The following is a 25,500-nucleotide window of genomic DNA, read 5'->3' on the forward strand; positions in this document are numbered from 1 at the left end:
TAGCCCAATTTCTGGGTACATCTGGGTACAGTATCATATACACTACTTGCCTTGCAAAAAATAAAAAATAAAGAGAGAAAGAGAAAAACACTGCTTTTTACATCCTTACTCAGTGTTTGTCACAACAAGAGTAATTTGCATTTATGGAGTGAATGATTACACAAGTATACTATATAGGAAATAAAGGACCCACCTCAGGTTAAGGCTGATTGACAGTAACATTGTTTGCTGGGACTTCCCTCCATTTTGAGAAACTCAGAGTAGCGCTGGGCTTTATGGCATGGGGGCAGTGCCAGTCTCTCAGGATGCTGATTAAATGGGATAAACTAACCCTTAAACACAAGTGGCCAGGCCATCCTAAGTGAACTGCTTCCTAACTGGCCTCAACCAAATCCTATCATTTATTGTGTTTCTTTTTTTGTTTTGTTGTTACATATAGGAGATTTTCCTACTTATTTACTGCAGTTGTTAAATAATTGTATTAATTTAATTAACTGAAAATATTAATATAAGAATGAATCTAACACTAATGAATGCCATGTGGTGTAATACCTACCAGTTGTTAGGTAATGAGTGCCCTTAAAGCCTTTGTTTCTCAGAGGAACTCAGCCCTTCAAGATAAACAGCCGGCTGTTCCACTGTTGCTCCCTCAGGACACCGTATCTGTCACCAGATGCCCTCGGGTATGTGGGCTAACAAATTTGTTAATTCCAGGGCTTACATAACACCCTGTTGGAGCTTTAGCACTATCTCTGAGGATTTGGCAAGATCTACCAGCAGAGATCCCACTCAGTTTTGAAAACGCAGTACTGTGGGTTTTAACATTCATTATTCTGCTGCATGGGCGTCAATTCACTACTTGTAGACTATTATTTGCCACCAACACACAGAGAACACAGGTGGAATACAAGTGACAAGATGTTATTATTTAGTCAATGAGATCAATTATTTTATAGACGGGAGTTCACCAAACAATAGATGCATGTAGCACTCTCAATCACCAGCCAACTTTCTTTATATAACATCTATCTGTCTGTCTGTCTGTCTGTCTGTCTGTCTGTCTGTCTGTCTGTCTGTCTGTCTGTCTGTCTGTCTGTCTATATCTATCTATCTATCTATCTATCTATCTATCTATCTATCTATCTATCTATCTATCTATCTATCTATCTATCTATCTATCTATCTATCTATCTATCTATCTATCTATCTATCTATCTATCTATCTATCTATCTATCTATCTATCTATCTATCTATCTATCTATCTATCTATCTATCTATCTATCTATCTATCTATCTATCTATCTATCTAAAAAACACAAGTGACACATTTCTGTGCTTTCATGCTATTTGTTCATGTCTCCTAAAATCTGTGAAAAGAGAAAGCGGCGCCCTCTGCAGGTAGTCAACCCACACTGAAAAATGACAACCTCAAAAACTCAGATAAACCCCCTTCGTCCTAAGCTAGTTTTTCACCAAACAGAATGAAACCAATAAAGGATAAGGATGTGCTAGATTTTGAAGTTGGTGTTTGTGCTTAATTTTGTTCAAAACTACATTTGTTTTGCTTCAATTGCTAAATATGTCAACTGGATTGTTTCATCTACCACTCTTCTTTTCTATCTATTTATGGAGGCAACTGTAAGGTCAAACTGTCAACTGATAAATCAAGTGGATTCTCTCTCCCAAATGCAATAGAACACTTAAAAATAGGGTATGCATTTGAAAGCACAATACTACTGAATTTTTTTTACTGAATATCCTAGATTTATATAGTTTGACATTACAGAGCCAGCACAAGGTATATATGCCCTAAGCACATATTTTATTCCCTTATCAAAGTCTAGTTAAGTCCACCTGCCTCCACATGCCATTGACCTACCTTTTATTGACCTTTTACCAATTTGAATAAGAAGCTTGACTACATTGTCTTGTGTGGAAAGGTGATCATAACAATGTTTGGATTTTTTTCTTCCCTTCATAATAAACACCATTTAAAAACTGCATTGTATGTGTACTTATGTTGTCTTTGATTTACCTTTAAATTGATTTGATTTTCTGAAACACTGTAATTTACACACAAGACAAAAGGTAAATGGAAATGAAGCAAACACTTTTCACACCACAAAATGTGTGTGCAATTCTGAGGTCACATTGTATTGTTTTATGTTGGGCTATTTTACAATAGGCAAAAATGTCATTCTCTAAAATATAAGACTTATAATTGTAATTTCATTGAATGGTGTTTACATAGTATTGTTTCAGAGGTTCTGATGACAAATGTACTGCACAAGTTTCTAACTTGTGTTTTTAAAGGAAAAGTATAAAAAAGTTATATACTTATAGCTTTTTCTCAAAAAGCTTTAGTCAAACATCTTGTAAATAATGACCTAAGTTGTTAGTGATAAGCTTTCAAGGCAAACCGTCTACGAACATTTGTTGCAGATAAAATATGATTTTGTCCTGAATTATTGCATACTTGCATGTTTTCTGGTATCTTTTGTGAAGAACCAAATTCACAGTTTAAATGCCCATTGTTTTTGTCCCTTGTCAATAAGAAGTTGTTGAAGGTAACATTGTTGATGGTGCTTTAAAATGGCACTATTTGCTTGGAAAATATAGCAATGCTCCTTTGATATACAGATTCAGTTCAGTCTTTTACTATAAACTGATTTATTATTTGGAAATAAATGACGAATTGATTTAAAATGTTACTACGGGCAGATGGCTATTTACTGTTTTTATCTATTCAGTCGAATAGCTGGCTGTGATTGCAGATAGTGGGCGTTGCTAGGCAACACAATGCTAAACCCACGTAAGAGCTCGTGCCATTTTTTTCTACGTAATGGTAGGAACTTGGGAGTTTTCCTTCGGACACTGAGTCGCTTAAATTACTGACAGCTTGTCCCGAAACTGCCGCAAACGCGTTGATTTTCTAGATATATTGTCAGGAGGTGTGGGGCTAGCAAGAATTCAGCTTGTTATGGTCGGGGACACGACATGTCAGAGGAAGAAAGTCTAATTGTGCCATCTTTTCTTGAAGACGTCAGAGTCAAGTTCGTCGGGGAGAAAGTGTGTTTTCTATTGCAGCTGCAGAGAAAAACATGGGAGCAGAGTGCTGCAGTCGGAGAGTTTCAAGCACTGCTCCAGGACTTCTTCCAGAAACAGACAATCCTATATTTCTCATCAACCAACAAACAATGTGTGCTTGCTTCAAATGAGGTAAGGCTGACCTACAGTCTTTATAGCTTGTTTAAAAAAAAAAAAAAAAAAAAAAAAAAACTTTTATGACAGCGTTTTTCTCAAAGTCTCACTTTTATTTCATATGCAGGTCCTACCTGTTGCTGCTCAAAGCAGACAAATCTACATTCTCAAGAAGAGACCTGCTTCTATTGACGCTGAGAACTACAGGAGGCTTCTGAATTTTGGTCTCCTGTCTTCATCGCCTCTGCTGCAGCTATCAGGTGCTATACAACAGGTGATTGCTGTGTTTGTGATAACCAAAAGAACGTGTGGCGTGTCAGTTGTCCACAAACTTGACAAATTAAGCTGATTCTTATTTTGAGTAGTATAAACATTGCCTTGGAAAAGTATTCAAAGCTCATGTGCTTTTAAGCATTTTGCCACTGTGCAGCCCTCAAACTGTATAGATCAGTACAAAGTAGTCCAGAACTGAGAAGAAAATGAATGGATGGTTTTATCTGAGAAGCATGTAATCAATTTGCATTCATCCACAAGGTCCAGCAGCTTATGTCTTTTTTAGATTTACACATTTGGAATTTTAGAGTTCCTAAACATTTTTCTGGACTCTGTCATTTTATGCAAGGTATGTGGCCCACTACTGACCAATGGCAAAAATCACCCCATCTGGCCAACTTTGATTTCTGAAGACATCAGTCGACATGTAGAGAGCATGTGCAGTATGACATCCGTTGTACGAGGGCAGGTTTTAGGAAAAACTGTCCTCCCTATTCCAACGACAACGGGCTGGATGGAAAAATCCTACAACACATTTAAAATGTAAGGACGCACTAATAAGATACTGGGTCTCTAGTGTAGTCCTGGTCTCAAGTAATCTTTATTTTCCACTCAAAGGTATGAAAACTATGACAGGACTTTGGCTCATACCATTGAGACCCAGGTTATCATCTGGAGCAGTTTGATTCAGAAAATCTTAAACCAGGACTCATCAGACCTCCTACAGACAGGCTGCAACCCAGAGCCTGGTGTAGAAATCAGGTTTTGGGCTTCCAGAAAGAGCAATCTTGAGGGTATTCATCATCAGGTATGATTATGTGTCCTACTATTGGCTAAAATACAATTTCATGCAGCTCCTATTTAAGTTTGTGGAACTTCTACTAACAGCTACAGAGTCCCAGTGTTGAAATCATGGCGAGAGTTTTGGAGGTGATGGACAGCAGCTACCATCCAGCTATCAGCACTCTAATAGGAAATGTGTCTAATGGTAAGTTGTATCTGGCATGTTTTTAAGGCCATTTTGGTTTGATCACAAAAACATGTCAAATTCATTCTTGTTTTTGTTAAAAATGATTGTTTATTCTTCTCCAAAATCAAAACGAAAAGCCCTTAAAGAGGCCCAGGACGTTGACCTGTATCTACAGCCACTAGACGCACAGTTGTCTCAGTTGAAAAATAATGGATTTATTGATATGGAGAAATGCACCCCTGCGGTTTTTCATACACTATTCCTCATCTGGACCAACTGCCAGTATTATCAGAGACCGGCTCGCATCGTGGTGTTACTACAGGAACTCTGCAATCTGTTCATTGAGCAGGTATCAATCTTCTGAAAAACTCCAACCATGGAATTTTTGCTGCTGGTTTTGTTTGTGTGTACCGTAATTGTTGTAAACTTTCTCATTATAGGCTTCTGCATACCTCCCTGACGATCTGCTACACAGAGAGGATACAGAGGACAGTTTGCTAATAATAAAGAAGGTAGTGAAAGCTCTCCGATGTGTCAGAGAGAGTTACCAGGCCCAGAAGGAGAAGCTAGCCAGGCAAAAGAGTTATCCGCCTTGGGATTTCCCATCTGCCATGGCTTTTTCACGTTACAACCAATTCATAAATCGCATGCTTCAGCTGGAGGTAAGAGGTCTTTTTTGTTTTTCCTTTTGTTTTTAAGTTTTGCTTTCAGCTTTCATATCGTATTTTGCTGTGATTTTTCTAATTTTCAAACTGTCTCTTTGTAGAACTTGTTTGAAACTATGTTGGAATTCCAAATGATGGAGAAGCTAGAGCTCGGTGGCATTAGAGGAAGGTTCTACAGTGAGCAAGTAGCCAAGATACACAATGAGTTCACCAACCACTGCCAGGTGTTAAAGTACAGTAAATACAATCCACTTGACCTCACCTCTCAGGTAAAAAAAAAAAAAAAGTCTTATTTGTTTTTGCTGGAATTGATTTAGCCAAAACAAACAGTACAAAAATAAGATCAATGCATGAAAACTGTTGCAGTTCATAAATTTATTCTGTTTTCTTTCTCATTGACCTTTTGTTCTATTTATTGACGTAAGGCTTTTGAAGATGATTATAACACTTTCAAAAGACGAATTGCAGACTTTGAACTTCGCCTTGCCAACTTGCTTTGTTTGGCTTTCAAGGATTGCGCCGGACTGGAATCAGCTTTAAAAGTATGTTTTTGTTTATTGTTTGAACACATGATTGTTAAGTGGCTATTGAGTAAAAATAATTAAACAAGACAATGACATTTCTTTATAGATGCTAACAATTGTTGCGCCCTTTCTGGAAAGAAGTCAAATCAGACAGTTGTTTCGTCCATCCTTTATTCTACTTCAGCAGCATTTCAAGGAAGAGCTGGATAATTGTAAATTTATGATTAAATCTCAGCTCAATCGGGTAATTTTTTCCCCCTCAAAAAAATCTTTAGGATTCTAAATTAAATATGACATAAAACTGTTTGTTTAGCTTTTCTTTCTCCTTATTTATTTATTTTTTTACAGGTGGACAGTGGTGTGATGAAGAATATGGCACACACATCTGGAGTTTTAAAGTGGGCAAAAATGCTCAAAGAACGCATTGAAACACCATGGGAACAATTCAGATTATTGTTCAATATGTCAGTAAAAATATGACGATAAACCTTAATACTGTTGTTGAAATAGACAAGACATTGTTTTTTTTATATAATCATTCTAGGTCTGCACAACATGTAGAGATGGTGAATGTGTACAGTACTCACAGGGACATGGTGAGTCTCTTGGACCAATATGAAGAGGACATTTACAGTGACTGGTGTAATGGCTTGGAACAGACTTGCCTGATCAACCTCAGCCAGACTCTGATTTCAAGAAATCCCACATCTGGACTGATCTCAGTCAACTTCAATCCAAAGGTAAATGGCATAAGGTCCCTGTAATACTTGATACGAGACAATAAAATGTCTGTTTCTTACAATATTGTGAGCTGATGGTCCCCTTAAACTGTTTAAAATCAGTTCAATATTTTTAGGAGCACATTTAATTGTGAATATTTTCTTGAGGTGCTAATCTCACATAGACATTGTATCTTAGTATTTTAGAAAAATCATTATCTTGTGTATTTTTTTTGTTTGTAATTATCTCTCAGCTTGCTGAAATCTTGAAAGATGTCAAGTACATCCACACGCTCGGTGAGAAAACCATTCCTATGGCGGCAATAACCGTTTTCGACAAGCGTGACATTTTCACAAAGGTGAGATGAAACACGCATTCCACTTCCTTACACATTGCCTGCTTTATTGAGCTAAATAACAAGCAATTTGTCATACTTATTAGATGTTTACTGTCTTGCACAAAGTATTCACGCTCATTTTCATGTTTCAAACCTTTTTATGTTTTGATGCAGTAAGGCCATAAATGTCAATGTACTTTATTTAGATTATTGAGATGTGATTGATCGACTCGTATAGAACTGTAAGGTTGAACTGCAGTGATATAAGGTTTTACACATAAAGATTCATTTTTAGCGTGCATACGCTAATAACTAAAAACAAAGTCCAGAGCAACAAATTGTCTCTTTAATTTAATAGAGTCCAACTTTGTGTAATTTCTTTTTATGCAAGCACATACGGAAGCACACACCTGGTCAGTGAAAACTGCAAACATTTTTAAAGAACATTTGTAATCAAGCAGAATTATTATTCAAATGCATGTCCCAATTTATTTGATTGATTTTTTATTTTTTTTTTATCCATAAAAAAATAGAAAACTGTTTTCTTTGTCCTCCTCTTTACAAGAATTTTCTACAGCGGCAATACGAATGTTTGTAAAAGGTTAAAAACATTCGTATTTTTGCAAGGTGCTCTATACATCCTAACAACTGCACGTCTTTTCTGTTGTGTTTAAGTATCTCAACAGTTTACAGCTGGTGGTACAATGTTACAACAAGTTAAAGACGACCATGTTGGAGGTGGAACTTCCTCTCGTCAGAGCTGAGCTGGTCTCCATAGACTTGCAGCTAGCAAAAGCAGAGACCAGCCTGACATGGCAGGATCAGGATTGCTGGAGGTTCATTCAAAGCACAAAGAACCTGGTCCAAGACCTTGCATATCGAGTCAGCAGAGCCAAGGAAAACTCTGATACAATTCAATCAATGATAAAGGATTGGAGCAAGAGGGCCATGTTCTGCAGAAAGGACAACAAGAAAGGCTCCCTTATCCAACTGGAGAGCAAGCTGGACTATGTAAGCAGGAAGTACAACTCCATGAAGAGGGATGGGGAATTTTTTCATCAGCTGATACAGGTGTGTGGGGTTTCAGTTTTCTATACTGCAACTGAAGTTTAGCCAAGCATTAACAAGGTTCCACAAAAAGCAAGTTGTGGAGTCGTCTTTAATTAAAGCACATTTAAACTAATGTGTATCTTCTGTTCATCATTTTACTTTGAGTCAAAAATAGAATGTCTTGCTAAAATTCTGTTTATCTTACATTTTGCAAGGAGAATATGGTCCTTTTTCATGCTGATCCTGCTTCAGAAGGATGGCGGTCCTACCTGGAATATATGGATGAGTTGGTTGTTGAAGGGCTCTTCAGATACATCAACCACTCTCTTCAGTTCTTTGTGGACAATATGGACATTTGGCCATCTCAGCCTCCTCTGTTTGAAGCCCAGTTATTGCTGAATGGTTCAGTTTTAGGTTTTAATCCTTCAGTTGACCGAGACGCAGGAGACGGTCTCTATGAACTGGTGGAAGGACTGATTGGAGACGTATTCAAGTCTTCGATGTATATCCAGAGGGTTGCTGGTCATCTTGGCATGGAAACCTATCAGGTACTCTGCTCAAGGTTTAAATATTTGTTGTAAATTGTATTCAACCTGAAAGAATATTAGGTGGATTGAAAGTAACTCAAACTCAATACTGGTGTTTTTCATTGCACCAGTACCCTCAGTACTGGTGCAATGAAAAACTCGGCTGTTGTATTGTAAATGGAGGATTTTTTAAAGTTATTTCACTACAAATAAATAACAAAATGGTCGAAACTTGAACCCAACTCTGTGTTCCATAGCAGGACAATGATTCCAAACATGTTTACACTGGTTTTGTGGTGGATAAAACAGACTAACAATAATCACCTTGAAGGATTTTGGGAAATTTGTGGAACAATTTTAAAAACGATGTTTATTACTCAAGACCAATGTTATATCATTTTGAACCTTGTTCCACAATGAATTCATACTTCTTGTATTTGAAATTAGCTGAAGTTGTAATAATCATTCATCCCTAAAGAATTGTTCAGATTTACCCCTAATAGGCCAAAATGAATTTAGCATTAATGCAAGTGATGCTTAGTATAAAATAACACTGTAGATAAAACTCAGAATTAAATTTGGCAGAACTTGTTTGTGTAGATCACATTGTCAGCTTGAAATAAATTAGTGTGAAGGCTGTATAAGACTATAAAGATTTTTCATATAGAGAAATATTTTTTGTTAATTGTAAATATGTTTACAAATGGTATATTCTTAAGGATTAACCTTTTTTTCAGAGAAATTAGTCAATTTTCTAAAATACCATAAAACTGTAATCTGCTATAGTTCTAGTACTTGTTTCTGAAGATTTTTTTTTTTTTTTTCATAACCCTTACAGGATATCATGGACGACATTCCAGATTTATCAAACCTGAGGCAGGAAATAATGGCTAAAGTGGAGAGTGTTCTTCGGAAAATGGAAAATTACCAGAAACAGTTTGATTGCTACACCCACCTATGGCAGGATGACAGAACAGAGTTCCTCAGGCAGTTTCTCAGATACGGTCATGGTCTTTCAGTAGAGGAGCTGGAGGCCTGTAGAGCAGATGTGCTCCCTGAATCCCCCCCTACAACCAAGAACTTCAAACAACAGGTAAACACATTCCAGTATTTATGTTTTTTCACAATACGGTGGGTCTGTGTGCTATTTGTTGTTCGTTTTTATTTCACAGATTGATTATTACGAGAAACTGCATGCCGAAGTGTGTCAACTGGAAGACTTTAGAGTGTTTGATGGGTGGCTTCGAGTGGACTGCAGGTTCTTTAAAGTCAGTCTTCAAAACGCAATTAAAATGTGGAGCTGGCTTTTTAAAGAGCATCTCTTGACATATGTGATGAACAGGTATCATTGATTTCTCCATATTTCTTCACTTCAAGTCAAGTCAAATCATAACATCAGCTGTTTTAAGTTTGCATGTTTTACCACACAGTCTTGAAGAGCTGCAGACATTTCTCCAAGTTGCTGTCAAGGGGTTGAACAGTCCTGTTGTCAAAAGAGACCACCAAGGTTTTATTGATGTTATGACCCATCTGTTGGCTGTCAGAGACAGACAAAGTGCCATTGATATGATGTTTGAACCTCTTAGAGGCAAAATAGTCTTGCTAGAACGCTATGGTATGACAATACCTGAACTTTTCTACACTCAAATGGAGGTTGGCACCTATTTTATCATCTTATTTTTTATTTAATTAATTTGTTTATTTTAATGAAGTAATCAGTGTTCTATATGTGGTAATTTAAATTCAGTTTGCTGATTCACAGGAACTCCCAGAAAAATGGACTGAAGTAAAAAAACTGGCCTTGAAAGTGAAGAATGAAGTTGCTCCCAATCAAAGTGCTGAAGTGATAGTTTTGAGAACAAAATGCATGGATTTTGAGGTGACAAATCATTTTATAGCATCCACATGTTATTCCAAAAATCCTGTAAATTATATTAATCTTCAATTCTTGTTTTTTTTTTTCTTAAAGCCCTGTGTTAGTAATATGAAATAGTGGTATTTTGCTCAGGGTTCTTAACATCAAGTTTAAATTAGTTCACCTTCAGAGAAATGAAATAAGCGAAGTGTGAAAATAAATGTTTGAAAAAAAAAATATGCCACCATGCTGTTCTTGAAAATCATTACTTATTTTCAGGTAAAACAAGCCAAATTCAGGGAGAGGTTCAAAGCAAACACACCCTTCAGTTACAATACACTGAATCCCTATTCTAGTCTGGAGAAAGTAAGTATTAACCTGCAGTGCCACTTTGGGATAGAGATTGTTGTTTTATTATACAGGATATTTTGAATGACTGTCCTTCTGTATTGTTTAGTCAGAAAAAGCCATCCGAGATATGGAGAGAGAAGTAGCAGAGCTACAAGAGTCCACAAATCTGTTTGATGTAACTATTCCTGACTACAGAGACATCAAGCTCTGTCGACAGGAAATCACTGTCCTGAAAGAACTCTGGGACATTGTGATATATGTGCAGGCAAGTTATTCTATTTTCCGAGATGACATTTTTCATAAGAACCTGGAAATGCAGAAAAAAATATGTTTTACATTATCAGAATATTCTAGCACCTAAATAACTTGACTGGTCTGCCCTTTACGAGGCAGTCTTTGAATCTCTGAATGACCTCTAACCTTTAACTGTCACCATTAAAGACCTTCATTCTGCTGACCCGTGTGTGTGTGCGTGTGCGGGGGTGTGTATGCGCGTGTGTATTTTATCTTTACAGAGCACTGTTGAAAACTGGACAAAGACCAAATGGAGGCAGATAAACGTGGAGCAGATGGATGCAGAATTGAGGATCTTTGCCAGGGTAAGGTTACCAGCAGTGCTATATCACACCGCCTTATCTCTCCTGCAGCTTTACAGTTACGCATCATTACCATTTGTAACAGATGTCCATAATAACTAATTATGTTTATCCACCTTCTGCTTCTGTAGGACATGCGGAAGCTTGACAAAGACGCACACTTTTGGGATGTGTATGTGGGATTAGACCTGTATGTAAAAAAGTTGTTGACATCATTGCGTGTTGTGAGTCAACTACAGAGCCAGGCAATACGAGAGCGCCACTGGATGCAGCTGATTAGAACAACAAAGGTCTGTAAATACAGACTACTGGAGTTGTGCTACGTTTTTTTCTTACGTGATGGAAACCTTGGACTTTGAGTCAATGTATTTCTTTCTGAACAGGTTGACTTCACTGTATCTGACACAACCACCTTGGGGAATCTTTTGGCTCTGCAGCTTCATTTATTTGAAGATGAAGTCAGCATTATAGTGGATAAGGCAGTCAAAGAATTGGCTATCGAAAAGGTTCTTTTCTCATTTATTTTAAATGGTATTCCTGAAACTGCTACATCTGTAACCCTTAAGTAAATATCAAAATGAAAATACAAATACATAACACTACCAAAAGTTTCAAATATTTTAGTGGGGGTTTTTTTGCCATAGATTGGTGTATAATAGAAATATACTAATTGAGAAATCTACAGGTGACTGAAATCAGACAATTTCTGCTTAACCAGTGACTGACTAGTTATAAATTTAAAGATCTCAACTTTTCGCATTTTATGAACACCTCGAACCTAAGCTGCACTACTAGGTTGTAGTGACAAAAACACCCTTTGGTAATGACATAATTACTGAACAACAAAGAGTCAAAGAGTCACTTTCAGTATCAGGAAGGTGTTTAAAAACATGCCAGAGAAGGCACAGCAGGTATGAGAAGCAATTATAAACAAATGTATTGAGGTAAATTGACCTTTGATTCAGACTGTTTCAAGAAAAAGCAAGATTGCGGTGGATTTGGGTCATTTCACTATTTTGCCACCTTGTATTTTGACAATTTGGGCATGAAATACTTAATTATTTCAGGTACCAAAAGGAGCTATGAGCCACAGAGAGTCAATGTGTACCCACCTCGTTGTCACTTCATTGAATTGGTGGAGTAGCTAATTGACCCAGAACCAACTTTATCAGAAAACAGGATGGTCCAAAGAGTAACAGGAAGTTTGCTCAGTTTTTTTTTCCTTTTGAGTATTCAGTCTCTGTTTAGGAAATTTCTGGTTTGGACATGTTGGTTGCATCTCAGTTACAGTAAGGGTCTATATTTTTATCGATATACACAGGGACTGGTGTTCACAGTTTGTTTTGCTAATTGTGATAGGTATCCTAGTATAAGATGCTAAACAAGTTAAGAACTAACGAATATCATGCTCTCTATGTTTTAAGACATCTAAACTTTGTTTTGACTGCTTTGTTTCTAATATGAATAAAAAATAGTTGTTAATTATAGACCTTAAAGAAATCAAATTGCAATTGGTATTTCTACATCAAATCTTTACAAAAACTGTAGATCAAAAATTGGCAACAGATCTCTTATTGGTGCATATCTACTACATGCCACTTTAATTCACAGTGCATGTAAAACAGGTAATAAAACTGACTTAAGCATTTTGTAATTTAATAATGTCATCAATATAATGACCACTCTGTTGTTTTTCCAGATTATAACAGAAATAAGCCAAGCATGGGGATCAATGGAGCTTTCATATGAGGAACATTACCAGACCTCTCTGCCACTACTTACATTTAATGAGGACCTTATTGAAATACTTGACGATCATCAGGTAGCTGTTTAACCTTTTAAAAACTTTAACTTGTGGTCACACAGAGTGAAAGAATAAATGATGAATTTAAATACAAGAATTTCTGTTAAGATTATCCCTCTGTAAGATGAACAGATTGTTAAGTTCTTAAGCTAAGACTGCAGAATGGTGTGCCATTTTCAGTGTCTGATGGCACAGCTGAGAGCAAAGGGGTGCCTATTGAATCCTGAGATTTATTGCTGCTTGGGGGATGCAGAGCATTGTTGCTCCTTGGTGATCTTTGAACATGCACAACAGATGTGTGGGAGGGTTACAGCCAGCAATTAGAAGCCTTGCTACTTTAGTGGCTAAATCTTTGTTGAAGTGGTTGGGTTGCCCTGCTGATGAAGTGGAATGTGTTCTTAAACAAAACTGATGTATGAAAAGTTCTCAATAAGTGACATTCTCTTGCCACAGTTTGTGTGGTAGTTGGGTGTTCAGGGCTTTTACTCTGGATTTTGTCTGCATTCCCCTGCAAACATATTTGTACCACTTTTGATTTTTTTCCACTTTTGGGCACAGTAAAAAGTGCAACCTCCTTTGTCCTGCTACATTTAAACAGAAATAATTTGCCACAAATTGTTCTCGGATGTCACAAAAGAAGTTGCATAAAATAATCCTAGCATAAGTCCAGCAGTTCTGTGAAGGCATCAGAGGTTTGCTTGAGAACATTAAATGAACACACCAAGGAGACCAAGGACAGATCATGCATAAAGTAGTCGAGAAGCTCCAAGCATTAATATTGACATACTGTATGTTCTCACTCCATAGTTACTGGTGTGGTCTATCACATAAAATGTTAACAACATACAGTACAGACCAAAAGTTTGGACTTTTGGTCACACCTCCAAAAGTTGTGACCAAACAACTTTTGGTCACAAATGTTTGGACATTCAATTGCCCAAACCTCCAATTGAATGAGGATGTTTGGACACACCCCCTCATTCAATTGAATCCAAACTTGTCCAAACTTTTGGTCTGTACTGTAGATTAAAGTCTAGAATCATTCCCTTATCTTGTTGTGCTTTATTGCATGGAATTATATGGCATTGTATGGATTAATGGAGTTTTTTTTAGGCTTCATGTTCTTCAGCTTTGTTTCACACATTCCTTTATGTTGCCCTCCTTAAGATTCAGCTCCAGAATGTCATTCAGAGCAAGCATGTGGCTCACTTCTTAGACCGGGCACTGGAGCTGCAACATCAGCTCACCGCTGCTGATTGTGCGCTAACTATTTGGATGGAGGTCCAAAGAACATGGGTTCACCTTGAAAGCATCTTCAAAAGCTGCGATGACATCCACCGACAAATTCCTGACGATGCTTTAAAATTCCAAAAAATAGATGCTGAATATCAGGTATGAATGTTATTGTGAGGATTATTCAAATCATGCAAATTTCATTCTCTTAAACACATTTTTTTCTTTCAGGAGTTAATGCTGGACAGTGCTAATACTAAAAACCTTATTGAGGCCACCAACAAGCAACATCTGTTCGAAAAATTAGAGGACTTGCAAAAAAGGTGTTGTATATGTTCCGAAACCAGCAGTGTCAAAAGTCAGTCCTCAAAGGCCGTTATCCTACATGACTTAGTTCTGTCCCTGTCTCAACCCACCTGAATCAAATAATGGTTCATTAACAGGCCTCTGCAGAACTTTGACATGATGAAGAGGTTGTTGGACCATTTGAATCAGCTGTAGTAAGACACATCTAAAACTAGCAGGACAACGGGCCATGAGGACTGGAGCTGGTCACCCATGCTTTAAACTATAATTATATTTTTGGAAGTTTCCTGCTTACTGTCCCTGTTGATGTTTTCTGTCAGGCTGGCTGTATGTGAAAAAGCTCTTGCTGAATATCTGGAGACCAAGAGAATTGCATTTCCCCGATTCTACTTTATTTCATCTGCAGACTTGTTGGACATCCTCTCCAAATGGAGTCGCCCAAAGGAGGTAGTGTGATGCAGAGTTTTACATCAGTTTTGTTTCACTGAATACCTAATCAACTTTTACATGTAGTTACTGACTTTCACTGTCATTTTGCTAAGCACGTATTTCAAATAAGGGTAATGACCTATTTCTTATTCTAGGTTGCTGTTTATCTCCCAAAACTGTTTGACAGCATGTCAGATCTTGAGTTTAACACAAGCGGTGTGCTGCACAATCCTAAACATGCTTTGGGCATGTACAGCAAAGAGAGAGAGTATGTCCAGTTCCAAACTGATTGTTTCTGTAATGGACGGGTAAGATCGAATTCAGTATGATGGGATGTAAAGTATGTCTCACAGATTTCTAATTAAAAAAAACCTTTGGTAAAAATCCTAAACATAAGGTGGAAGAGTGGCTCACCCGTCTGGAGGAATCTATGAGGAACTGCATCAAGGTTCACCTGTCTGAAGCCGTGTCTGTTTATGAGGACAGATCCAGAGAGCAGTGGATTCTTGAATTCCCCGCTCAAATTGCTCTCACCGGATCACAGATCTGGTGGAGCAATGATATGGAGCTTGTTTTTAAACGACTTGAAGAAGGATTTGAGTCGGCATTAAAAGACTACAACAAGAAACAGGTAAGATTGGTAAGAATTTGTTTTTAAAGAACATTTCTTTGCAAGAAATATGTGTTTAACCATATAATGTATAACTCAAGCACAAGAAGAAATCAGTTAAAGAAATAATGTTTTGTGTATTTATGTAAAAGACGGACAAAATAACACCCAGGCTCAAAGCACAAGCACTAAAGGATTGTAGCAAAATACATTATAAAAATGCATTATTTGTCCAGTGTGATGCATTGAGGTTCTACTGAGAAACTTTGGCTCCATTTTCAAAGTGATGCCAGTTTACCATGCACAAAATAAAGTATTTGCTTATAAAATACATTGTTTTAATTTTTACCACATAGTTTCACTGGAATAAAAATGGGACCTCACCCACTGTGTAAAAGGTTCAATTAAGGTTAAAGGAACACAAAGACAAGTGTAAGGTTTTAATTCAATTCATTTTGCAAAAGATTGTAGTCCATTGAAAACTTATTTGGTTCTGTTTGATAGCAAAGTATAATACACAATAGCCAGAAATCATATTTCACAAGTCACATCAAACCTTTTGTGGTCCATAACTGTTGATGGTTGTGCAACTCAATGAGAAGACAACATTTCTTAAGCATAAAACAAAGTAGGTCCTTGGCTTAGACACACTTTGTGTCATGATGGTTTGTGAAAGCAACAGTAGTTTTTACATTTTTGTTAGATTTTTGTCTTTGTCATAGCTATAAACTGTTTGTTGCTTGCTGTTTATTTGTTTGTTTTGACTTTTGAAGTGGAGATTGTGTTCTTCTTCATGATTCTTACATTAATCACATTGCCTCTTAATCATGTCAGACTCTGTGACCTGAGCGAGGCTTGAAGCAGCTTTATTATGGACTATGCTCATAATAAGTTGTCAAGTTGTCACGGTTGCCAGTTTCATCAGTAAAATCAAAGGTTAACTTGACCTTGGCTTACTGTTTGAACAATCTTCATCTGGCATATAGCCATGCACTGATTAAACCTGCTCTCCTGCAACAATGGGGACAAATAATGCTTTACCCGATACAGGGTCTTCATTCAATTATGTGGATTCAATGTTTTTCATGAAGTGCAATTTTAACTTTGTTTAAGACCTATCATTGACACAAAGAGCTAGACCCAGGCAGTATTAAATATTGCTGTCATTTCACTCCCATGTTTGAATCTAAACTTTCCTTCTGTTTTCTCTGTTCTGAATAATATTGTTTGACTCTGTTTTTTCCCCCTGAAGGTCTTCCAACTCAACATTCTCACAGAAATGCTCCTTGGTGAGCTGAGTCCTGGTGACAGACAGAAGATCATGAGTGTCTGCACTGTTGATGTCCATGCTAGAGACATTGTTGCCAGACTCATTGACCAAAAGGTTGATTCAGATCACTTAGAGAAAGTACTTTAGCTAGAATTTAGTGTTTGTCGTCATTAACCTAACATTTGCTATTATCAAGAGGGTGTATGTAGTAACAGTGCTTTTATGTCAACTCAAAGGTCACCAACTCGCTGGCATTCCAGTGGCTTTCCCAACTTCGACACTGCTGGAATGAGAAGCTGCAACGATGCTATGTCAACATCTGTGATGCTCAGTTCCTTTACTCATACGAGTATATTGGAAATACTTCTCGTCTGGTCATCACTCCCCTCACAGACCGGTATCAAAATCTTTTTCTGGTTTTCAGTCTCATGGTAAGATTACAAAATAAATGATGAATAAAAATCCCTTTTGCTTGTAGGTGCTACATCACATTGACTCAATCACTCCACCTGAACATGAGTGGAGCCCCAACAGGCCCTGCTGGAACAGGGAAAACGGAGACTACAAAGGATCTCGGCAGAGCCATGGGAATCATGGTGTACATCTTCAACTGTTCTGAACAGATGGACTACAAGGTGAGTTGAACAAAAGTGTGAATTGACAGCATGTCATAAAATGGATTCAAAAGAACTTTGTTTTGTATGCATTTGCATTTATTTACCTCCTTTTCTGCAATTTTTCTGAATAAAATCACGTGTCACACGTTGCCTGATTTGTAAATAAATTTAACCTGTGGCTAATTTACGATCTGCAATATTTCTGCTTTGTTCATCTAAAGTCCATGGGAAACATCTACAAGGGTCTTGCACAGACTGGAGCATGGGGCTGCTTTGATGAATTCAACCGTATCCCTGTGGATGTCTTGTCCGTTGTCGCAGTTCAGGTCAAAACCATTCAAGACGCTGTTCGTTCTATGAAGAAATCGTGAGTAACCGAGTATTAGTATGCTCAAGTTTTATCGTAGAATTGTGTACATTTCACCATCAATTTATGTTCCTATTTAGGTTCCTGTTCCTCAATCAGAATATTGCCTTAAAAAAATCCGTTGGGATTTTTATCACTATGAACCCAGGCTATGCTGGGAGGGCTGAGCTACCTGAAAACGTCAAGGCCCTTTTTAGGTGGGAATGAACGCAAGTTTCTCTTTCAAATTGTTTTTTAATCAACAAAAAAAAGTTTAATATGAAAACTGTTTGTGTCCTGCATAGACCCTGTGCCATGGTGGTGCCTGACACTGAGCTTATTTGTGAGATCATGTTGGTGGCAGAAGGCTTCCGTAGTGCTAAGCTTTTAGCCAGGAAGTTTACTACACTCTACAGCCTCTGCAAAGAGTTACTTTCTAAGCAGGTAAGAAAAATCATTTGCAGGAAAATATCAGGCTACATAGAGCAGAAATTCTTTATTTATCAAGGTAAAATCTAGCAGCATAACATGAAAAGAAACAGGAAAACTGTTGATAGCATTACGAGTAGAGGTGAAGTGTCTTTTTTGCTTTTAAGGACCATTATGATTGGGGTTTGCGTGCTGTCAAATCTGTTCTGGTTCTGGCTGGTTCTCTGAGAAGAAAAGACAAAACGAGACCAGAAGATCAGGTGACTTATGTGTGTCTATCCCTCCACAGTCAGCCAAGATATTAGTGTGGTCTAATTTAAAATGGCATATTACTTCCAAGGTGTTGATGCGTGCACTGCGGGACTTCAATATGCCTAAAATTGTGACAGAGGACATGACGGCCTTCCTGGGACTGCTTGGGGACCTGTTTCCAGGCCTGGAAGTTGAGAGAGAAAGAAACTTTGAACTTGAGAAGGTCATCAGAGAATCAACTGTGCAACTTGGACTGCAGCCCGAGGAAACCTTTATCCTAAAGGTAGGTCATTCAGTGAAAAAAAAAAAAAATCCTAAAAAGAAAAGGCCCAAATGCTTTTGTAAACATCTTTTTTGTTTTAGGTAGTACAGCTGGAAGAACTCATGGCAGTTCGTCACTCTGTTTTTGTCATTGGAAGTGCTGGAACTGGAAAAAGCAAGGTGGAATTTTTGTTTCTTTTTACGTGAAAAAAATCCAATCACTTTGTAATTTAGATGTCAAATATGGGGTGTTGACATTTTCAACAGATCCTGAGAGTTCTTCATAAAACATATGAAAAGCTAAGATGGAAGCCAGTCTGGAATGACCTCAATCCAAAGGCGATTGACAGGGATGAACTTTTTGGATTCATTCATCCTGCAACTCGGGAGTGGAAAGATGGTAAAAAGGCTGGTGCTAAAAGGATAAGGGAAATTCTTAGTAGATTAGAAATCATTCATCAATTTGCTGCTTTGCGTTTGCATAGTTCCATATAACTAGAGGAAATTGCTCAATTACTAGACATTATGTTGCCCTCTACATTTATTACCTCTGGTAATGATATGCAAATAAGCTTAAAGTAAACTAATCTTTAATTGCAGTTGTGTTAATCTCGCTCTGCAAAATGTAGAAGAAAATCCAACGTTTCCCAGGACCGTTGATCGAGACACAACCCCACTGAACCACAGAGCGTCAACATACATAACAGTGAGATGTTGAGAAATTGACCTCGTCTTAGCTGTCATCTTCATACCCCAAGAAAAGAAGTTATACATTTCTAATTTAAACTTTCTAAACAAAGTATTGTCTGAATTTAAAAATTCACCAGTTACTTTTATGTTATAGGGATTGTTAGATGTTATGGACTAGCGAACAAGAGATTTTGGTGAAATTAATTATCATTGTTTTTAAAGTCTTCCCCACTAAAAAATTGACAAAACTCATGTGTAGATTAAGAAAAACTATGTGAGTGCAAGTGCTATTGCAGTAAAAAAAAATGCACATATTTGTAGACTTTTTAATAATTCTTGCTATGTGTGCCAATAGTTGATGAGGGTGCTGTATGTAAAATAACTTGGTCTTTGTATTTCTGTCACGCTGACATGCATCAAAATGAGGAGTAAAAAGTAAAATGGGTAAAATGGGATGGATATTTGAACTTTGCAGCATTTTTATTCAACCCACGTCTTTAATGTGAGCAACAAAATTGTGACAGAAGTGTTTTACTTACATGTGAAAACCTTGCTTACTCTTTCTATTCTTTTTTGTTTTTTTGGTTCCTTCAATATCTGTGCAAGGTTTGCTTTCATCACTGATGCGGCAGCAGGCAAACATCTCCCACCATGGGCCTAAGTGGATTGTGTTGGATGGAGACATTGATCCAATGTGGATTGAATCACTCAACACAGTGATGGATGATAACAAGGTACCTCCCTCCTGTTCACTCATACACTATTGTACAACTCATTGCAACCAAGGTGGTGTGTACAGAAAGAAGATGTTTCTTCCTCCTCCAGTCATCACTTCCTGGAGTTTAAGTACTTTTCAGCTTCTTGTCGGAGCGATCAATGTTTTCAGTGCTCATTTTTTATTTATTTGCATTTTTTTCCATTGAAAGCAAATACTTTTAAGTTAGCAATTCTACAACAAAAAGATATCTGTCTATTTTTTGTACACATTGCTTAGGGCCTCAAATGTCACATTTTAAAGTGTAATGATTTGGAAATCTTTTAGGTCCTGACACTAGCCAGTAATGAGCGTGTGCCTCTCACCCTTTCCATGAGGCTTGTGTTTGAAATCAGTCATCTTAAGATGGCCACACCTGCTACAGTGTCTAGAGCAGGAATTCTTTATGTTAACCAACAGGACTTAGGCTGGAACCCGTGAGTTATACAGATCTATTCTTCTACTTCTATTATCTTAATATCAACCTGAAGTCTAATCTGTTTGTAGCGTAATGTTAACTTTAGCTTACAGTGTGCAAATCACATTTTTGCTCAGGTACGTCACAAGCTGGATTGATAGACGGGAGCGGCAGACAGAACGTGCTCACCTGATGATACTGTTTGATAAATATGTTCCTCGTTGTCTCGAGCAGATGAAGAGCAGTTTTAAAACCATAACTCCTATCCCAGAGAACTCCATGATACAGGTAAATATCAAACAAACATACTGTATAAGTGGATAACTATATTTATCTGTATATCTGTTGTTGTTTGTAAATCTTCACGGTCATAAAACTGACATGTTACTATTATTTATCTCTTCATTCAGACACTGTGCACTTTGCTCGACTGCCTTTTAACTGCAGAAAATATTTCTGCTGACTCTCCTCGTGAAATCTATGAGACGTATTTCACCTTTGCTTGCATCTGGACTTTTGGAGGAGCCCTCTATAAAGATCAGGTGACTCATTAGTTTTAAATTATTTAAGGAAATACTTGAGAAATTTGATCCAAATTGGCCTACAATTCATGATGAAAGTGCATATTCTTTGCCTAATTGGAAGTACTCATACTTTAGACTACGTCAGGCTTTGGAAGGTAGTACAGTTATCTACCAAGATAGCTTTGAAAGTACAGATTGGACAAAGCTGACCAATAACTGGAGTTTAACAACACTGGTACATTCAGTGAGCTCACACAGAAAACCCCAGCGGACTTTTAGCTTTTTTTTTTTTAACTGATTTATCTTTGTTCTTTCAATTTAATGTAATACAGTTAATTTTATTTTCCCAAAACATCAACTTTTTGTGTAATACATGTGAAGAAAAAAGCCTGTTTAACACGGCCACATAATGGCTAGAGAAAATTGGTATGTCAGAGAAAATATGAAATAAATCAGAGGAGACCCTGTAAAATATCTGAATCAAACCTGGGACATTAGATTGAGTATCTTGGGTCGTAACTGCTTCATCATGAAAAAAGCTAATTCATTTTGTGTCCTTTTGTGAATCTGAATTGAACAAGGTATTTTTTTCTGAGATATTGTCTTTGTTACTTGTGTCAGCATGCGTGGATAAATGAAAACAGACTTAAATCAATTAATGTCAACAAGTAATCGAGGCAAACTACATGAATGGCTTTAGTCCATAATGGAAAAGTTCTGAAGATGATCTAGTTAAACTGTGAGCCAATTAAGTGAGTCCAAAAAATGTGTGTGCATTTGTTTTTGTCTGTTTTTTATGCATGTTCAGCTGCATGATTACCAGGTGAAGTTCAGTCAGTGGTGGACCAAAGAAATGAGGACAGTTAAGTTCCCCACACAAGGAACGGTTTTTGACTACTACCTTGACCACCAGACCAAACGCTTTCTGCCCTGGAGTGATATTGTACCAAGCTTTGAAGTGGAAAACCACACACCATTACAGGTACAAACTCCTGCAAGTTATGAGGAGAAGAATACTCAGCAATAAGAGCAAACTTTTGAAAAGTGTTTGACAAATAATCACAATCACAAGAGGCAAAATAACCAAAAATGAACAATGCCGGCATATTAAAAATGTTTGTATGCTTCAACGAACATAATAAGAGAGGGTAAAGTCACATCATGGGGTTATGGCAGGGGTGCTGGAATGGATGATAGGCTTGCCACTGAGTCTGATTACCGTCTAGCACTCCCTGTACCGGAGCGTGTGGGGGTGAAGGCATGAGCAACAAGACTCAAGCTATCACCCACGCTCCTTTGTGTTTCTTTATGCTCCTGCGTACAGCTGCCTGCGCTCCGAAGGCTCTTGCTGAGCCGTAATTAGCGGGGTTTTGTTCTGAGCAAATGATGCTATTATGACAGAATAGTTGTGGTGTTCTGGGGAAATCCAAGAAATTATAAATCACATACAATTCACTGAACACATGTCTGTCAATAAATCACACTCAAAGAAAGCCATAATAACCATGTATGTTTCTGTTCTCCATCTTCCCGCTGTTCCCGTGATTGCAGGCTGTTGTGGTGCACACAGCAGAGACCATGCGTCTTAGCTACTTCGTGGACTTGTTGCTGGAGAGGAGGCAGCCGGTGATGCTTGTGGGGAACGCTGGAGTGGGAAAGACTGCACTTGTCAGAAACAAGTTAGACACTCTGTCAGAGAGTTACACAACCTCAAAAGTACCCTTCAACTACTACACCACCTCCCTCATGTTGCAAGGTGAGTGGGTTTTTGATTTGCCGTGGCGCACAGTGGCACATCAAGTACGCTGTAGCACCATCTGGTGGCAATGATTAGATTCTGAGAGGGTGGAGGTGTGGAGAACTTCAGTCTCTAGGATTTTTCCCTTACAAATCTATTATTGTATGAGATAGACCAACAATTGTGATTGTAAAGTGTAAATTTGAGGAAAAGTTGTGATCTTCTAACGAACGGCTCCTCTAAAACTCAGCTCCTCTAACAGGATTTCTTTCAGGATTGCCATGTATTCACCTCCATTCATCTTTCAATCAACTCTTACTAGCTTTCCTGGTCAGAGTGCAAACATGTCTCTTCTATGGTATTATGCCTTTACTTCCATGTTTTATATCTGGAATGGTGATGTGTATTAGCTTTTTGCAAAACTGGTTTTATATCATATTGGCTCAAAAAGTTTAAATTTGGTGTCATCTCTGGCTGTGTCTACCACACAGCTTGTGCCACAGTGCAAGCAAGACTTCTTCTGGCTTTCCTTCAAAAAGAGCATTTTTAAGGACTCTCTTCTAGATTCATGACTAATAGTTGGCCTGTGTTAACAGATGCTACCATTTGGATCTCTGTAGCTCCTTCAGAGATACTTTTGGCCTCTTGGCTGCTTCTCTGACTAATACTCTCTTTTCCCAGGCCTGTCAGTTTGAGTAGATGTCACTTTCATTGTAAGTTTGCTGTTGAACCAGTAACATTTCCATGTCTAGCCTGTCTAATGTGTTTTGTGGTCTTGATGATGCCTGTAACAAACCTCAGAGCCTGCCACAGGACCTTGTATGTTGTAATATGACAGACAGAATGTCAAGGTTCAAGTAATTTCTTTGCAATACAGTGTACGTGTTATTTCTAAGCTGTGTTTTACTCCCATTGTTACTTTTTTTGTAGAGATTTTGGAGCAGCCATTAGAGAAAAGAGCAGGAAGAACCTACTCACCTGCAGGCAACAGGAGGCTGGTCTATTTTATAGATGACATGAACATACCAGCTGTTGATAGCTACGGAACAGTGCAGCCTCATGCTCTTATACGTCAGCATCTGGATTTTGGTCACTGGTGAGAAACACACTCCCACACCTACATGTTATTTCAGATATAACCTTGCAAAACCCATACAGTAAGACAAAGTGTTTAAGAGGTTATTCACAAACCTTCTCTTGACAGGCTTAGTAACCTCTAGCAGTAACTTCTTGCAAAATTGACAGACCGGTAATAGAAGCAAAATGTTATTTATAACATGGAAAGTTAGCATTACTGTATGTACTTCAATTTCAAATATGTATAATGCACAATATCGGTTCTTCATACACTTTGTAGGTATTGCAGACAGAAACTGACTTTAAAGGAAGTGCAAAATACCCAGTATGTTGCATGCATGAATCCAACTGCTGGGAGCTTCATCATCAACCCCAGATTACAGGTACATTTAACAATAATACAGCTCCTTATTATGCACTAATGTTTAGTTTAGATTTCAGTACAAATGTGTTTTGTAATGTCCAAAAAAAAGACTGCTCTACACATAAAGAAAGGCTTTTGAGAGTTTGTGGATTCAGAAAGAGTAGTGAGTCAATACAAAGATAAAACGTATTTTTATCAGAAGTGTTATCGGGATTTCAATATTGTTGACAGGCAAAATTAGCAATGACCAGAGTGGAACATTTTTAAGCTTATAAAATATGTGATTAGTGAAGTATAAACACAATTTTGGTTATACTTTATTCTATGAGGTTGAGATAGCACGAAGACATCCTATAGGTCTTATTTTAAAGCATACATTTAAACACTACATGTTTAGATTAAGTTTAAATTGTGAACAAAAAAACAAAAAAACAAAACGAAGACAAAAAGAAACTGAGAAAAAAGGTAATGGATATAAGTTCTGAGTTTTGATGCTATTCCAAAATCAACTGTAACAATTTAATTTCAATTAATCAACAACATTCACTTTTTAGATTGTTTTACATATGTTCTTACTAAACATAGTGTATTTCATTTATCCTAGTAAAAATTCTTTTTAGAGTAAAATCACTTTTTTAAGAGATCTGCTTAAGAAAGTAGTTTTCCTTTGGTAATTTGAGAATTTATTACAGTGATAATTTGACATGGATTATGTCCAAATAATGTCATGTTTATTTATACTGTATTTTTGTTCCCAACAGAGACATTTCTCAGTGTTTGCAGTAAACTTCCCTTCGCCAGAGTCTCGGGCATCAATCTATGGTCAGATCTTGTGTGGGCATTTAAAACAAAGAGCTTTCAGTCAGTCGGTCCAGAAAACTGCTGCTGCTGTTGTTCGAGCTCTCATGACTCTTCATGACAAGATGGTTCAGAGTTTTGTTCCCACAGCAATCAAGTTTCACTACATATTTAATCTTCGAGACATGTCAAACGTCTTTCAGGTAGTGTGTACAGTAAGCTGAGACTATGCTTGACTTAAAAAATTTTGATAAGATATGGACATGATTATTCTTGTTGTTTAGGGTGTCCTTTTAGCTGGTCCACAGACTGTGAGGGACAGCGCTGACCTGGTGGCATTGTGGCTGCACGAGTCCTGTAGAGTGTATTCAGACAGACTGGTAGACATGAAGGACCTGCAACTTTTCCAGAAGATCCAAATGGAGACTGTGCATGAATGCTTTGAGGTACAATTTATATTAAGATAAATACAATAAACTTCAGTTCTTTACCTACAGATTGCAGTTATTA

At 37.5% G+C, this 25,500-nt stretch overlaps 1 protein-coding gene across 5 annotated transcripts in view; it reads left to right on the top strand.

The window, feature by feature from the left end:
• The first annotated feature begins 2,725 nt into the window (after nt 1-2,725).
• Nucleotides 2,726-25,500, top strand: part of si:dkey-233k19.3 (dynein axonemal heavy chain 11) — a 45,374-nt gene continuing 22,599 nt past the window's right edge. Inside the window, exons 1-50 of one of the 5 annotated variants that reach the window (XM_081616865.1) lie at nt 2,726-3,220; nt 3,330-3,476; nt 3,825-4,018; nt 4,094-4,283; nt 4,364-4,463; nt 4,583-4,794; nt 4,886-5,107; nt 5,212-5,379; nt 5,536-5,652; nt 5,741-5,878; nt 5,983-6,098; nt 6,179-6,374; nt 6,608-6,712; nt 7,367-7,762; nt 7,957-8,289; nt 9,107-9,361; nt 9,441-9,610; nt 9,699-9,921; nt 10,031-10,147; nt 10,403-10,489; nt 10,581-10,739; nt 10,990-11,073; nt 11,202-11,360; nt 11,454-11,576; nt 12,770-12,892; nt 14,042-14,266; nt 14,339-14,430; nt 14,734-14,860; nt 14,998-15,150; nt 15,240-15,473; nt 16,705-16,836; nt 16,959-17,119; nt 17,201-17,357; nt 17,561-17,706; nt 17,787-17,903; nt 17,991-18,129; nt 18,282-18,374; nt 18,455-18,649; nt 18,730-18,807; nt 18,895-19,027; nt 19,924-20,051; nt 20,360-20,508; nt 20,627-20,777; nt 20,900-21,031; nt 21,822-21,995; nt 22,565-22,769; nt 23,682-23,847; nt 24,109-24,211; nt 24,954-25,193; nt 25,275-25,436. In XM_081616865.1, coding sequence (XP_081472991.1) covers nt 2,999-3,220; nt 3,330-3,476; nt 3,825-4,018; nt 4,094-4,283; nt 4,364-4,463; nt 4,583-4,794; nt 4,886-5,107; nt 5,212-5,379; nt 5,536-5,652; nt 5,741-5,878; nt 5,983-6,098; nt 6,179-6,374; nt 6,608-6,712; nt 7,367-7,762; nt 7,957-8,289; nt 9,107-9,361; nt 9,441-9,610; nt 9,699-9,921; nt 10,031-10,147; nt 10,403-10,489; nt 10,581-10,739; nt 10,990-11,073; nt 11,202-11,360; nt 11,454-11,576; nt 12,770-12,892; nt 14,042-14,266; nt 14,339-14,430; nt 14,734-14,860; nt 14,998-15,150; nt 15,240-15,473; nt 16,705-16,836; nt 16,959-17,119; nt 17,201-17,357; nt 17,561-17,706; nt 17,787-17,903; nt 17,991-18,129; nt 18,282-18,374; nt 18,455-18,649; nt 18,730-18,807; nt 18,895-19,027; nt 19,924-20,051; nt 20,360-20,508; nt 20,627-20,777; nt 20,900-21,031; nt 21,822-21,995; nt 22,565-22,769; nt 23,682-23,847; nt 24,109-24,211; nt 24,954-25,193; nt 25,275-25,436 — 8,148 coding nt within the window. In that variant the 5' untranslated portion in view covers nt 2,726-2,998. Of the gene's footprint in view, nt 3,221-3,329; nt 3,477-3,824; nt 4,019-4,093; nt 4,284-4,363; nt 4,464-4,582; nt 4,795-4,885; nt 5,108-5,211; nt 5,380-5,535; nt 5,653-5,740; nt 5,879-5,982; nt 6,099-6,178; nt 6,375-6,607; nt 6,713-6,779; nt 7,105-7,366; nt 7,763-7,956; nt 8,290-9,106; nt 9,362-9,440; nt 9,611-9,698; nt 9,922-10,030; nt 10,148-10,402; nt 10,490-10,580; nt 10,740-10,989; nt 11,074-11,201; nt 11,361-11,453; nt 11,577-12,769; nt 12,893-14,041; nt 14,267-14,338; nt 14,431-14,733; nt 14,861-14,997; nt 15,151-15,239; nt 15,474-16,704; nt 16,837-16,958; nt 17,120-17,200; nt 17,358-17,560; nt 17,707-17,786; nt 17,904-17,990; nt 18,130-18,281; nt 18,375-18,454; nt 18,650-18,729; nt 18,808-18,894; nt 19,028-19,923; nt 20,052-20,359; nt 20,509-20,626; nt 20,778-20,899; nt 21,032-21,821; nt 21,996-22,564; nt 22,770-23,681; nt 23,848-24,108; nt 24,212-24,953; nt 25,194-25,274; nt 25,437-25,500 lie in introns of those variants that run through there. The other 4 variants (XM_081616864.1, XM_008432471.3, XM_081616866.1 and 1 more) reach the window with 4 other exon arrangements.

This window comes from Poecilia reticulata, chromosome 16, assembly GCF_904066995.2.
Source record: "Poecilia reticulata chromosome 16, P_reticulata-male-v2, whole genome shotgun sequence".
Classification (NCBI taxonomy): Eukaryota; Metazoa; Chordata; class Actinopteri; order Cyprinodontiformes; family Poeciliidae; genus Poecilia; species Poecilia reticulata.